This window comes from Typha latifolia, chromosome 14 (assembly GCF_019914945.1).
Source record: "Typha latifolia isolate L0001 chromosome 14, TyphaL0001v2, whole genome shotgun sequence".
NCBI classification, from domain to species: Eukaryota; Viridiplantae; Streptophyta; class Magnoliopsida; order Poales; family Typhaceae; genus Typha; species Typha latifolia.
Genome location: NC_133099.1, coordinates 2,877,607 through 2,893,619, shown reverse-complemented (window position 1 = coordinate 2,893,619; position 16,013 = coordinate 2,877,607). Strand labels below are relative to the sequence as shown.

General features: G+C 33.5%; 2 protein-coding genes across 2 annotated transcripts; both read right to left on the bottom strand.

Annotated features, from left to right (window-relative positions):
• Window positions 1-1,168: 1,168 nt before the first annotated feature.
• LOC140800592 (protein STAY-GREEN, chloroplastic-like) lies at window positions 1,169-3,085 on the bottom strand. The gene is made up of 4 exons (XM_073155346.1): window positions 2,771-3,085; window positions 2,522-2,695; window positions 2,253-2,420; window positions 1,169-1,687 (listed from the first exon to the last, which is right to left on the bottom strand). Exons 1-4 carry the CDS (start codon window positions 2,879-2,881, stop codon window positions 1,385-1,387), a joined length of 756 nt encoding a protein of 251 aa, XP_073011447.1. The 5' UTR covers window positions 2,882-3,085; the 3' UTR covers window positions 1,169-1,384.
• A 5,377-nt stretch (window positions 3,086-8,462) lies between these two features.
• LOC140801122 (protein STAY-GREEN 1, chloroplastic-like) lies at window positions 8,463-13,199 on the bottom strand. Its single transcript, XM_073156126.1, has 4 exons — window positions 13,089-13,199; window positions 12,818-12,991; window positions 12,571-12,738; window positions 8,463-8,657 (listed from the first exon to the last, which is right to left on the bottom strand). The coding sequence occupies exons 1-4, from the start codon at window positions 13,197-13,199 to the stop codon at window positions 8,463-8,465; spliced, it is 648 nt and encodes a 215-aa protein (XP_073012227.1).
• Window positions 13,200-16,013: the final 2,814 nt, after the last annotated feature.

The window sequence follows — 16,013 nt, the reverse complement described above, 5'->3', positions numbered from 1 at the left end:
CATTTTTGACTTGAAATATATAGTTTTCATTTATTTATTTTTTCTTAACTTAAATTTCCTATTCAATGGCAATAATATTATTTTGCATCTACAATTATTTTAACTCATTTATATAGTAATTTACTGATAAGAAAACTAACAAGTAACAACAAAGTATTTTTAAAATATTTTAAATAAAACACAAGACTCAAATAATAAATAATCATATAATGATAATAGAAGCAAAACGTAATATATATATATATATATATATATATATATATATATTATTTTTTTCTCCTCCTCTTCAGTTTCCACTTGGACAACTACTAACTCTGGAATCATCTCCAGAGTTTTAGTCAAGAAAACAAAGAAAAAAGAAAAAAAAAACTCTGGATTCATCTCCAGCCTCGTCAAAGCCTCTTTGCAGTGACAACTACGGCGACGAGAAGAGAGGGATAGCGTTTACGTCCACGGTAGAAGGTGCTGACGTGGCTGCACGTGATTGACGTACTCGGTGTAAACACAGTTGGGTGGGTTGAAACGGAACAACCTCTCTTGGCTTGATCTTTGAGAACGAAGGCCTATATTTTTCAAGGGCTTGGCAATTGATATTTTTATGTACGGCTTTTAATGTACAAAGAATATCCTACGTATTAATAAAGAATGGAAAGGTTTCTAACCCTCCCACGAATATTCATCCAATTTTGCTATAGAAATGAGATCATCGCAAGAGGCATGTTTGGCTCACGGCATTGGAAGTATATTGATCACGCGTATTTAATAATTTTAATTATATAATAAATATAATATAATATAAAATTTTAACTAATTATAATTATAATCGTCGAATACATAAGATCAATATGTATGCCTATTGAATTGATTCGCATAGGATCGGCCTTCATCGAATCTCAGTCTATCTATCATCTATGATATCAAGAGTTAATAAATAGTCACGTAATTTTATTTGTAGAATATTTAGAAGAAATTATTGTACAATTGTCCTTGTGAAAATGTGTAATAGTTGGGTGTCTCCGGTTAAAGCTTAATATTACTCTTAGCTTGTATTCTGGTTGAGCTCTGCTTGGTGTTTAGGGAAAGCTTGAGACTGCAAGCTTAATAGAGATATATCGAGTTACCCATTAAGACAAGATAAGGCTTGAGTAACATCTAAAAGCATACATAATTAAGTAAAAATAACTAATTAATGTTTCATTAAATACTCCACAATGCCAACTTCTATCATCTATTCACAGACCCACAACTTAAATGGACTCCATCTATCACACAACTTATCCAATTTAAAGAATCAAAGAGAGGATTACCCAATAATAACCTCTCCCCCCCATCTTCACATTTCTTCCTATCCACAAAGCCATGCAGTTTAGACCAAACTCTTCTTTCACTGCTGTTGCTGCCCTGCTGCTTCTTGAGAGCACTCTTCATGCAGATTATGAGGCCAAGGGATTAAACTGTTCGGTGGAAAGCAGCAGCTGCACTCCACCGGGCACCGCCGTGGCTGCTCGCCGGAAACCGGCACGAGCTCGCCGCGGCCGGTCGACGCCGCGTCCCGGAGTGGGCCCCAGCACTCTATCCTATTGAATTCAGGCAAGTTGGAGTGGAAGTAGACCCACACTGTGGCCTCCTCCAGTTCTGGGTAATTGCTGAACAAGTTGCCGTCTCCATGCACAAAGGCCTTCAGAACCTACCAAATGCCAGCTAACTTTGTCATTGAAGAACATCTACATATTGCCGGTTTATGTAACAAAAAAATATATCAAAAGTAAACTTATCTTATTTTCCTCTAAAATAAATATGAGGTGATCCACCGAGAGTTTAAAATTGATCTCGCAATCACTTGATATTCAAAGAAAAATTATTTAAGAGGTACTAGAAATTAATTTCAAGCCTAAGCTTAATTACAGCAAATATGGGTACCCTATCTAAGCTTGTTACATTTGTATGCTTGGAACAAGTCAAGCTTGACTTAAATCAAGCTTCAATTAACTTTAATTCATGATTCGAATCCATCTCAATTATTATTCTCTGAGCAGTTTATAATAAAGGCCCAGGTTTTTTTCTACCCTTGTGGACTCAAAACTAAGCTTAAATTGAAAATTAAATAAGTGAAGCTTGATCGATTTTCAATTCTAACCCCTATTAGCCTTTTCTTAACGGTTATAAAATGATTTTCTAAATTGATCTGAATTATCTAACCCTATATTTGAGTCACCTTGAAGAAGAGGAAGGAATTAAAGATTAGAGCATACCACAGGGAGCTCTTTGGCAAAAATATAGTATCGAAGATTTGCAATAAGATCCAGCAAGAAGTGGCCGCCGCTTATATGGCAGTGGACATGGAGAGACATCTTCTCTTGCACCATCTTCCACTCCGCCACCACCTCGTCCCTCTGCAACTTATTATACCATCCCTGCAGCTGCTCAAGAAAAAAAGAAGCTCTTTTTTCTTAAGCTCAAAACGATCTCAGTTTTCTCAAAATCCCACCCCAATAATAAACCTAGTACTAGGATCCAATACCTGAGCGCTGTTAATTGTATGGGAGATAGCAAGCGTAATCTTCGAGGTGATGTCGCTGTGAGTGAGAGTATAAGTCCTCGGTAGCTTTCCGGGGTGCTTCTCTTTCTCTACTCCAAGGAATAGAACTTTGAGCTTGGATGCCTCGAAAATCGCAGGCCCAAATAGCCTTGCAACCTATTGGGTAAATCTTCTTTCTAATTAATTTTCATTTTAGATACAATGAATTAGATAGAGATGAATTGGGCTTACTGGAAAAGTCGAGCGTTTTACTCCTCTGTTGTGTTTTTTGCTGGTGAGCAAGAAGGGGCTCCTCTGCTTTAGTTGCGTTGGTAGTAGAAACAGAGCAGCCCCAGAACCCATCTTGGTGATGAACCCAAGAGGGAGAAGAGAGCGAGGAATAGACGTGAGGAAGACGACGACGACGACGACGAGGAGGAGGAGGAGGAGGAGGAGGAGAAGTGTTTGATTGGAAGGAGAGTTGATTCTGGAGTTTAGAAAATTTTTAGGTGGGAGGTTGGAACATGGCCACGGAGGTACACGACTTTTAAAGTTTTTTTTTATTCTTCTTTCTCTATTACACACGTGGCTACTTATTTATGGAAATTTACAAACAGGGACCTACAATTAAGCGGAATTTTGATACCAACCTGTTCATAAATTGAGTTAAAACTTCTAACAAGATAACTTTAATCTAGGGCTTAAATAATTAAAACAGCTTATGCGAGCATTCCGAGGCTTAAGTTCCAAAATAATTTAAATATGACACCGTTTTTAAAATAAAATTGAAAAGAGCAATGCTGCCGATGAATAGGATATCCAACATAATAAACATAAAACTATAATATATAGAACAATAATTGGTATTAATAGAATTCAGATTCAATGATGCCTTATTTCGCATGAACGATGATGGCACATTATTAGATGCATATTAATACATCGATCCTCTGCAGCAGCAATAGTATCATACAAGATATTACTATTTACAAGAATAATATATAAGATAAAAGATAACTAGACTACTAACTGAGGTGACAGAATATTTCCTCCCTTAACCAAGCTCAGATTAGAAAAATACAGGGTCTAATCTCAAAATCTTGAAAATGTAGGGTGTCGTATGCAATTCCCTTTACTTTATTATTATTTTCTATTTTTTGACCCTTTGAGTGGTTGGTTGTCAGCAATTTCTTGGCTAAAAGACATAGAATGGTGTCGCAATTACTTGAAGGAGGAGGTCGCCTCCGAGTTATCAGGGAAGCCATCGAAGAGGGAAGGAGGCGTGTGGGAATGGTGATATGTGAAGGAATGGCTCTCTTTTGTAGCTTTGACGCAATGTTCTCCTAATTTTTTTTTTCTCTTTTATTAGGAAGAAAACAAGAGATTCGTGGTGTTTAGTCCAATTGAGACTTGTGAGAGTTTTAATCTGAAAAGAACTCCCAAAAAATAATAAAGAAATATATTATTAAGCACGCGGATCTATTATTATTTACATTTTATTATATATTAATATTTATCATTCAATTCCTTAGTCTCTTTAATATTGTTTGGGATGGCCAAGTAGGGCTGTTAAAATAATCGACCCGGCTTGAGCTCAGCTCGAAAATATGTTAAGCCAAGCTTGATCTTGAAGCTATGCTCGAAATTAAATTCGAGCCAAACTTGATCACGAGCCGGCTAGATCGAATCGGCTCGAATATATATATATATATATATATATATATATATATATATATATAGTTGCTTGTAGTTTTTTAACACAATTATTTTTACTGCTTGTAATTTATATTTATTAATATTTATATTTTTATAGTTGAATTAGTTTTATCTCAAACTTAATTCAAGCCTAAATAAATTCAAGCTTGCTCAGGCTTAAAAATGACTTGAATTGATAAAGCTTGAAATTACTAATTGAGTAGCTCGTTTAAGCTCGAGTTTGATTCGAATTTAAAATAAGCTCAAAATTAGCTCGAATTGAAATTATTTCAATTCAAACTTGATCAGAGAGCTATGCTCGAAATTAATTTCAATCCAAGCTTAATAAGAGTCGGTCTCGATTAAGCTCGGCTCGTTTACACTTCTAGCCATGAGTGCAATGTCTTTATGTCTTTTCGAGAATTTGAAATTGGAAAAGGAGCTGTTAGTAAATTTTGTGGCAAATAATGTTATCCAATATATTGATAGAATGAAGCGGAGATTCATGGCTGATAGTATTTTTCCTGTAAAATCGTTTCACAAATTTCTTAAATAATAAAGGAGTAATCTCTCGGCAAATTTTTTAAAAAAGTTCAGACTTTTTCTTTAGTTAGTTTGTCATAATCAAGTGTTAACCGGAGATATTTTGCTAATAAAGACCGGTCAAAGAGTGTTCACTGTGTGTGTGTGGATCATCCATTTCGTAAGCGTGGCTTTTGTTATAAAAAATTATAGAACATATGATAAAAAAAACTGAGGGTAAAATAATATATAGAATATGAAACATGTGAAAGATTGGTTCAAAGGAGTAAAAAAAAAAGATTCATTGGTTTAAAGAACCGAGAAATTGAAATTGGTGTTTAGTCTAGTTGTTAGCTATGATTTGGTGTATCTGACTGGAGCGAAATAATAGAATTTTTAATTATTACTAAAAAGATTTGTCGGGTGGCTCATTAAATTGACCTTACAATGAGAGACATCAGTAAAAAAATAACAAAGAAGGTGATGCAAGGAGCAAGAGCTAATGACCTAGTTATCCTCAATGAATGCAGATGGAATGGATGTTATCTTTTGTTCTTTTGGAGGAGTCAATTGTTTTGTGGATTTGTTTGTTATTCCTTTTGCTTTTGTGGATGTTATCTGGAGTAGTATTTGCTGTCTAAATTTGATACTACGTGTGGTTAGTCTTAAATTGAGAGCAGTAGTTGGTGGTGTTTAGTTACAGGTTTTAGTTTTCCGACCCAATTTTGGTTGGTGCAGGTGGAACCTCAGTTTTTATTATTCTTGGAGGATAACAACTTAGATAACGTTTTTATTTCTAAGTTTCAATGAAACATGGCTATACCTTTCCGAAAAAGATTAAAGAATTTTATTCAATCCATAAATTTTGCTTTTAATGCATAAAATATATCACGACATTACTTTACTTTATGAACACTTACTATATAAATGTGTTGAAATTAGCTAAAGATGCAAAATGATCTTTATACCTTTTTTAAGTTTAAGATAAAATTATAGAAATGAGAATTTTATGATCGAATGAGAAGTATTTAGATCTTTTTTATTTTTAAAAGTAATAAAAAAATTCTCTATTTAGTCGGTAAAAGTAAATTTTAGATTGTTTTAGACATTAAATGTAGAACAAATATATAATGATCGAATGGCAAATATCCAAATGAATAATACAAAACTTAGGGTGGTCCTAATAAATTTCAGCTGAAAAAATTATAAAAATTTCTATATCACTATATTCTTTAATATATCATATTACCACCAAAAATCATTAAGCTCTTTGAAAAATATTACTCTTAAATCTAACTAATTAAGATTGAAATAGACTTATACTAAAAATTATATAATACAAGGAAAGAAATTCTTTTTTATGCAAGACAAAAATTTAGTTGCAAATATTTTACATTTTAAATTTAAAATATTTGATTTGTATACGCTCGTTGAATTTAATAACCAACTATAAAGATTATCTTATGAATATTCTGGTAATAACTAACCATAATATCGTTTCTAAAAGAAACAAAAGACTTAATTGGTAACTAAGATAATTTTTAGGCTAATTAGGAGCGTTTGTCAAATTGGTTAAGATAATAATGGGCTAATTGTGATTCGTTTGTTGGGGGATTTATTAACTCATCGGTCTTATGTAACTATTTATCGGTAATTATGATAATTTAGTGGAGGGGATAATTACGTGGACTTGCGTGTAAACGTAGAGGGTAAATCTGCTGATGTGTCGCTGACTCGTTGGCGTTGGAAGAGGTATGAGCTGTCGTGAGCTTTGGACGTGATCCAAGTTGTGAATGATTCGAGATAACATTATAGCAACAAAGCACGTGAATTGCATTGGGAAATCTTCTCTATATATGGCCGCCAAATTTTAATTATTCTTTTCGACTACAGGCATCGTGCATGCATATCATTCTGTGGAGATAACATCATCGAAAGGGACTTTCTTTTAAATTAAAAAAAAAGAGAGAGAGAAAAGAAAGAGACCATTTTAAAATATATATTTATTCTTTAGATTAGTTTTAATAATTATCGGCAGCTTGTTGCTGTGCACCCTTATTTAATTTACAGATAATTTGTCGGCAGCTAATATTTCGAACACCGATTTATCGAAATCACAAAGCAAACTAGAAATTCTTATCACCGCCCCTGGATGGATCAAAGTTAAAATTGATGGATCCTATTTATGTAGGGTTAAGATACGATTTTTTTCCTCTTAATTTTAGCTACTAAAGTAATGATTGTTTGTGAGACACTCGCTTTCTACGGAACAAAAATACTCATAATATTATCTTCGAATCCGACTCACTCTTGTTGTTAAATTGCATAAAAACCGAGTCAAAGATTCTCTAGACCGTTTGGCTTCTCGTTGAAGATATAATAATTTTAGCTAGCAATTTTCAAAATTGTGAAATTATACATTTGTTTAGAGAGGCTATCGTGCTGCTGATTGGCTTACTAACTGGAGTAGTAGTGTAGAACCATAGGTTGTGGTTGTACTTTGACCGGATCCTTTTCTTCTGATCTTTTATAGTTTTTGGCTTCGGAGAGTTTTTTATAATTGTGGAAGTTAATAGATATCCTTTTTTTCTTTGAAAAAATTTATGAATAATTTTATTTAGAACTATTATTATTTTTATATATACATATGAAAAAAATCACGCTAAATATCCCCTGAATTATTTTATATTTTTAGTTCAGGAGTTTTACTTTTCTTTTTTATTTTTTATTTTCTTTTTTTTATTCAAGAGAGTATTATAAGTAGATATTTATTTTTTTAGTTTAGGGCTTATATACGAGTAATAAAAAAGTTCGAAAAGTGTATCCGAAAATGGAATTAATGAAAAACATAACATTTTAGTTAATATAAAGAGTAAATTATATATTTTAAGGATGTGATATTAGATAGATCATAATGCTGGAGGTGAAAGAAAATATACTAAACCTTTTTTTTATTTTCTTAGATAATAAAACTTGAGAAATTTTTTAACATTTAAGAGTCTAAAAGTGAGATATAGGTTGGATAAGAGACTAACCCTCTTCAGATACAGATATATTTAGTCTCACTAAGTTTTAGCTAATATACTAAGCCATTTAGTTTATCGAGATGTTACTTTAAACTGTCGCGTTGCTCCTCCAAGCCAACTGCATTGTCGAGCTATTAATCGAACTGAGCCATTGAGCCAAGTCACTAAACCACCAAATTACTAAATAATTTTTTCTATATTAATTATTTGAAGTTGAATTCCATTCTATGATAACTTACCCACAAAAAGGGATTAAAAATTAAAGCCTTTTCTTTTTCTTTAGATGGTTCATATTCAATCGATTAAAGGTTCGGTGTACTATGAAGTTAAAAGTATTTGAAACCTGCTCTAGGGTTGGAAAAAAACAATTCTCGAACCACTTAAAACCTAATTAATTAGCTAGGAGTCCCAAGTCAAGTTAGGTTCTAATAATTTGGTTCTATATTTCCTTTATTTTAGGCTTGACCTAATAAAATAGATTTGATTTCGCTACCTTAAATCCTAAATAAAGAATTACTTGATTAACTATTAACATGGGTAATTACATTCTACTCCATCCTAGAAACCTGCAATGCTTATACAAAGAATCTATAATACAGACTACAATTCAAATAAATTGTAGTGAAATTTGATTATAAAGATAATACATCTTGATTCCCCACGGCATTTTTTCTCTTTCATATTTTATTTTTCATTTTTATTTAATTATTTGAATTATTTCGATAACTGGAAAGCTCGTTGCTGGTGGTCGATGCGGCGCACCAGAGAGGACCCCAACATTCTATCCTATTGAATTCAGGCAAGTTGGAGTGGAAGTAAACCCACACAGTGGCCTCCTGTAGTTCTGGGTTGTTGTCGAACAAGTTGCCATCCCCATGTACAAAGGCCTTCAGTACCTATCGAATGCACTTGAACTTGTCATTTTATGGTAAACAGTAAGGTTAGAAGAACATTTAAAGCCCTAAATTATTGCCAGTTTTCACATATATTTTTGCTAATTTATGTTTAGTAACACTTTAATTTGCTCGCTTATTTAACATTACACTTCTCTGACAGTGTAATGAAAAATATCAAATAAATATTTTACTCTTAATTTATCCTTTTTTTTTACAGTAAAATATAAAATATATTTAGAGAATTTAAAATTGATCAACTGTGAAAGAAATATTTTTGAGAAGTTTTACTTTCATAATTGAGAGTCCCATGCAAGAAAATAATTTGTAGCCGAGATTGAATACACCAACATGGATACCATATCTCGGCATGTTTTATATGCAAAATTTGGAACAAGTCAAGTTTAATAACATAAAGCTTGACTTAATATAATTTTCTTACATCCGAGTATGTCCAGATTTAGTTCGTAATATTGGTATCAGATCTGATCCTCCGATCTTCATCCACTTTTTTGAAGATATCTTCTAATCTAGCCATCAGATTTATGAAAAATTAAATTCATTAAAAATATCTTTTTCAGGGATACAGCCTATCAAAATTTTATATTAATCAACAACTAGATATATCAAAAACTCTCTTGAAAATTTCGTACAAATTTCTATCCAGAAACTAATTCAAATCGGGTCAAACTGATCCGTAACAACAAAGAACCTATAGTAAACCCTCGCTAGTCCAAATCACCAATATCATATGTATTTATGTATCTCATAACTTGTCTTGTATCATCTTGTCACTGCAACAAAATGCTAAAATTCACCGTACCCTTTAAGTACCTAAATATCCACTAAATTGTATTCCAGTCTTGGCTGGAAGATAGATCTACGTCTTAGTGAGCGATGGCTAACGAGAGGGCTCCATGATTTGGTTAAGAGATAAGTCAAATGAGCAAAAGCCATAGACTTGACAGTTTGGTGAGGATCTATCGAGTCCATCTAGGGCTTTGAGCTGAGTAAAGGGGTTGACATGTGAAAGCCCTAGAATGGGTTAACTGGCACAACCAGATGGTGGTTAGGGGTGTCAAAATGAATGAGTGGCTCAAGCGTGGCATGATTTGAGGTGAGCCTAGGCCTAAATTTAAGGCTTGATTTGAATTCCGAGTTAAACATGAGCTGAAATCGGCTCACTCGGGCTCGACTCGATAGGCTTGGTATATAAATTTCTCTAAAATTCAAACCCTAAATCTTAAATTCCAAAATCCCGATAGCCTTTGTAGCTCCTATCTAAATTCCCAAAGTCATTGGCCCATCACCTCCTCATCCTCTTTCCCCACTATCAGCCTGCCTCCTCCTCCTTCTCATCCAACAAGCCGGCTCCTCCTTAAGCCGTTGCCTAATCCTCCTCCTTTACCATCAACAAGCCTCCTCCACCTTTCAACGTCTTGATCTCTAGCATTACAAGGTCGAGGAAGCTTAGGTTCCTCTTTGGGATGGATCCCGTGAGGTCGTTTTGCAAGTGGACAATCACCTCTAGATTAACGCAATTGTCGATCTTCGACGAGATGGTCCTCGTTAGCCCATTGACCACAGGTAGAGCATCAGAGATTTTGAAGTTGTCTAACCTCTATTGAGATAGGGCTGGAGTCTGGTTGTTGTTGAGCTCGAGGTCGGTTAGGTTACCATATCCATTGAGCTACGGAGGGATTGTGCTAAAGACCTAGTTGACGCTGAGCTAGAGCTCCTAGAGGGCAGATTATCGACAAACGATGGTATTCACTCTATCAACCCATTCATCGAGAGGTCAACCACCTCTAGCTCAAGGCACCCATGTAACTCCAACAGTATAACGCCAACCAAGTTGTTTTGCTAGAGCAGCGAATCTTTGAGCTCTGTCAGGCTTGATCCGGCTTGGCTTGAATAGGTCTCTAAAATAGGCTTAAAAAAGTTCAAGCTAGGCTCGAGTTGAGCTAAACCTAAGCTTGAGCCAAGCTAGTAGGCTTAAAATTAATTCCGTGCCAAGCTTGAGCTAGAGCTGACTTGCTCAAGCTCAAATCATTTATACCCCTAGTGGTGATTGTGGCTAAGATATAGAGAGGTGGCTTGGGCTTGATTGAAGGCTTCGATTAGGGCCTTGTTGATGCATGAAGAGTTAAGAGATCATTGGCGTAAGGTGGTGGTGCTTTTGGAAGGATGCACGAAGAGAATGGAAAGCTCAACTAAGTAGTGATGACTTGCAGTTAGGTGGTGGCGGTAATGATAGTTATAATGGTGGTAGCAAGGTGGTGATGGTTGGTAGTGGAGTTAGTCGAGTAACAAAAAGGAAGAAATAGGGTGAAGGTGGCTAGCTTTAAGGGATAAAGGCAATGACAATTGAAGGAGGGAGATGGTCCAGAAGAGAGAGGGAGAGAGAGAGAGTGTCGGAGTTAAGAAAAAATATTTAATACTTGCATAATTCTCAAAAAGGCTGCTCTCTATATATTTATAGTGATTAACTCGATTCCAATTCATACTTAACTTAAACGTAGTTAGCTAATTAAATAAGTCATAGCCTATTGGGACTCTTACTCAAGCAATTAAGGAAACTAGCACATGCATAGCCAACTAGAACTTTTACTTACTCAACAAAGAAAACTAGCACATGCAAGTAAATAAATTAGTAAACCCTCTAGATAAATTCGATTAACAATTAAACTAACAAAATAAATTAGACTCAATTCATTGAGCTTAAAGTGCTTCGATCATGTCTAGATCACATCATTCCATTACACTTCTGTCCACCTTGTCCTCAAGATGAGAAGTGCATATCTCAACGTGAGTAGCCACAGCTACTCCATTTGTAATTATACTCACTATCAACTTATAGGAATTTTCTTTATATTTTCCTTACATTTTCCTTTAATGATAATTGTTACTCCTTTTGAGAATGCCATTTGATATCGGAATAGAGAATCCGTTCGACTCAAGATCACTTAAAAAAATCAAAATTTTCTTTAAATCTAGAATATACCTTATATTCTTCACAGTTCTTACTATCTATCCCATTAAGCATAGACAATTTGATCATTTTGATTCTAGCTGTCTTGCAAGCTACATCATTTTCCATAAAAAATATTCCACCATCGGGTCTCTATGTTTTAAACCAGTCCCCATGTTGACACTAGAATCCATGCATCCCCAAGATAGTTCATACAAGTGGTGGCTACTAGTAAATCACTATTCTCCATCTGACCCATCATTTGTGATACTAATTTTGACCTCTAAGTCATATTATTGCAATTTAATCTACTATTGCTTGGTCCCGATCTCCGGACTTTTGTAAATTTATTATATTTGATTTTTTTTTTATATTTAGCTTATAAAACTAAGTATGCACATATTAACTACATATGCGGTGTGCAGTAGAGTTTATTATTGTAAATAAAAAAGTCAAATCCAATTAAATTATAAAAGTCCTTTTAACCTCTAAGTTGTATTATATTAAAAGATAAATACAAAAGGACTCTTAACTCCTGATCGGATTTATTCCAGGCAAACCCACAGAAGTAGGAAAGCTTTTACCTGATCCGATTTGACTTCAAGAATCACTTACAACAATTTGGAGAATAATAATTTTATATTTCATATTATGGGCTTGAAACATTTTAAGAAGCTCAAAAAATAAATTTAAATTAAATAAGTAAATATTTGATATTTTTAAATGACTCAGATACTATGTAAACTTATAAATTATTCTAAAAACTTAAACGCGGATACTCGATTAGATAAAGGTGGTTTTTATATTTTATACTCTAATAATTTTAATTATTAATTCTTTTCTTTACAACTCCAAAGTATTTTCAATATTGATCTAAGTTATATCTAACTCTATATTTGTGTCAACTTATTAAAGAAGAGGAGGGAATGAAAGAATGGTGCATACGAGTGGGAGCTCTTTGCAAAAAATGTAGTATCGAAAATGTGCGACAAGATCCAGCAAGAAGTGGCCGCCGCTTATATGGCAGTGGACATGGAGAGACATCTTCCCTCTCACCATCTTCCACTCCGCCACCACCTCGTCCCTCTGCAACTTATTATACCACCCCCGGAGCTGCCCAAGAAAAGAAAACAAGTTCTTGTTTTGTTCAAACCCCCCTTCAGTTATCTCAAAATCCCACCCATAATAATACCTGAGCACTGTTAATAGTATGGGAGATGGTAAGCGTAATGTTCGAGGTGATGTCGCAGTGAGTGAGCGTATAAATCCGCGGTAGCTCTCCCGGGTGCTTCTCCTTCTCCACTCCAAGGTGTAGAACTTTGAGCTTGGATGCCTCGAAAATCACCGGACCAAATAGCCTTGCAACCTATTGCGTAAAAATAATTTTCCCAGTGAGTAAAATTCGAACCTAGCTATGACTGCAAAGAATTAGCTAGATAGAGAGATGAGTTGCATGGGCTTACCGGAAAAGTTGATCGTTTTACGCGTACGCTGCGTTCTTTTCTGGTGAGCCAGGAGGGGCTTCTCTGCTTTAGTTGGGTTGGTAGCTGAAACAGAGAAGCCGCAGATGCCATCTTGGTGATGAACCCAAGAGGGACGAGGAGAAGTGTTTGACGGGAAGGAGAGTGCACTCCGAGGTTGGCAATTAATTAATTAATTCGCTTGAAAGATTGGCCAAGGATTCCGTGGCTACTAATTATTTAAGAAAATAATTGCAAGAAGGGACCTACGACTATGCGAATACTATTCACAAATAGTAGATTACAAAAAAAAAAAAAAAAAAAACCTGATCCAACTACATACGAGGCTAACGTTTCAGCTAATCTGGTCCAACTATATACGACGCCTGTGACTTCTCACTTTACTATAAAAAAAAAGAGGAAAAAGAAAAAATAAGAATAATGTTACCCGGTGGTTAAGCAAAATAAAAAAAAGTTTAATTACTTACTATATCCGATTTTTGTGAGAATAGTTGAAATATACTCAAGTTTTATTTTATGAAAATCCTTTAAATTTTTTTAGGTTATAATACCCTCAAAATTTTAGAAAAATTTTAATTTTAATTTTTTATTAATGTATCGTGAAAAAAATTAGACCAGTTAGCTTATATAGCAATACATCAGTTGTGAAATAATCTAGATCCCCCTTGTGGAGAAAGAGAACTTAATTTCAATTTGGTCCGTAACATTGAACAAATATACCCTTTCCCTTTCTCTCCCACCATCTTTTTCTCCCTTCTCCTAAACGATGCTACCGCCCAGGACGATGGTGACCCATGAGCGTGAGAAAGACAAGGAGAGAGAGAGAGAGAGAGAGCTTTGGTTATTTCGAGAGCAATACTCAGAGAGTTGTCTTGTTTTCTTCTCTAATAATGCTCATATAACTCTCTCATAAATATTGATCTTCCTCGGTAGCTTTGGCTAATCTACTAGAATCTGCTTACATTCTTTCATTTTATAGTTAACTTAATACATCTATATAGTTACTGTTCATTAAGGAAACTTGAGAATGCTCGTAACGCATTCAAAGAAAAATTTAGAGGTTGAATTATTAATATTCATATAGTAAATTAGGAATGATAATGGAACCAAAATGCAGTGTTTTTAATAAATTTTAAGAAAATTCATTGAAAACACCCACATTTTGTTTCTATTATATCATTCACACCATATTATATGATATTAATTTTCTTAATAACCGTTTACCATATATATTAGCTAAATAAGTTATAGATGCAAAATGAGATTGATACCTTTAAACTATTATTTTCAAATGAATAATGCATATATTGTACATTACTAAACATCCTTTCCTTTCTATAGAATCAAGTGTTTTGGATGTTGTACCCAAAATTTATGTTCAAAGCAATCATTGGCGTTCATGAAAAATATAAGACAACTAAACCATTATTAATATTTTGAGTTTTTGATCAAACTAGTCGCGTTTCAAAAAAATTTAATAGAATAGACTATCCACAAACTTATTTACTAAATGAGATTTAATTCATTGTAGTCATAACAAAAACGCTAAGCTGATCAATATTTTTTCTCTGAATAAAAATACTAAACTGGTCCTTATATATATAAATTATTTTCACTTAGTCTCTTAGTAATTTAGAAAAAAAAATTTGTTTGACGATAAAAATGCTCAATTGATCAACGTTTTGAGTAGTAAATAAGTTTGATGGTAGTTAGTTTTGATAAAAATTTAAAAAATTAGTCAATTTTGGTCAAAAACTCTAATATTTCTCCCAACTTTTGACACCCCAGGACTACATAATCTTACATAACAATTAAAATTTTAACTTAGCTTTCCAAAGAATTAAAATAATATAAATCGAACGTCAAATCATGAAGGTATACGTTGTTGTCGAGTAGTTTTTTTTTTTGAAAAAAAAAAGAATTGTCGAGTAGGTTGCCAAAGACGCCGAACAGTTTTGGAAATAAAATAGAAGTATTTTCTAACTTAATATTTTAGTGCAATTTCTTTATTATTAAAAAATTGACCTAATTAAATAGATTTGATGCACCACTTCAAATCCTTAAAAAATAAATAAAGAATTGCTTGATAAACTATGATACGGGCAATAATATTCTCCATTATCTTTGAAATTTGTAATACCTATATAATTTAAATGAGATCTAGATTATGCTATAAATTAATCTATCGCACAATCATGTAATTTTTTTTTATTCTCAATTTTATTTTAATTATTAATTCATTCATGTTTATAATCAGAGTACGGTCAAAGGGTTGAGAATTCAGGCAATCTGGGGTGAAAAATAGACCCTTTTTTGTAGTTGCCGAGCAAGTTGCTCTAAATGGACCGTGCCATTTTTGGATTACTCGTCGGCAAGGTGTTCTACACATTTAGAAATTTTATTAGGGTATTTCTAAATTTACAAACGATAATTTTACCCTCGAGCTATTTACGAACCCCACTAAATTGTAATTGTAGCATTTTAGGTGACATTTGGTTGGAGTTCAGGCCTAGAACTTAGTTAGAGACTCCTCTACTACATTCAGTAACCAGACAATTCTTTTTCCTTAGAGAAAAAAGAAGTAGTAAGTAGGGTTGTGGACTTGTGAGTTAAGTTTATAATGGACTTATATACCAACAATCTTAGAGAAAAAGAAAAAGAAAAAGAAAAAGAAAAAGAAAAAAAACTTCTCATTATAAGTTAATAATACTACCTTAAATTTGTAAAGTCTCTCTTAATATATTAATTTAATGCCACTTGTGAACTTATGCATTTGGTGCGTCATCTTAGTATTACTTTTGAGTTTAATTAAATATTTTCTATGTAAAAAAAAAAGAAAAACCTTTTGCTTGTTTATGTTGCTACATTCATATGGGTAGTAAATGTTTACTGTTAGTAATATTTTAT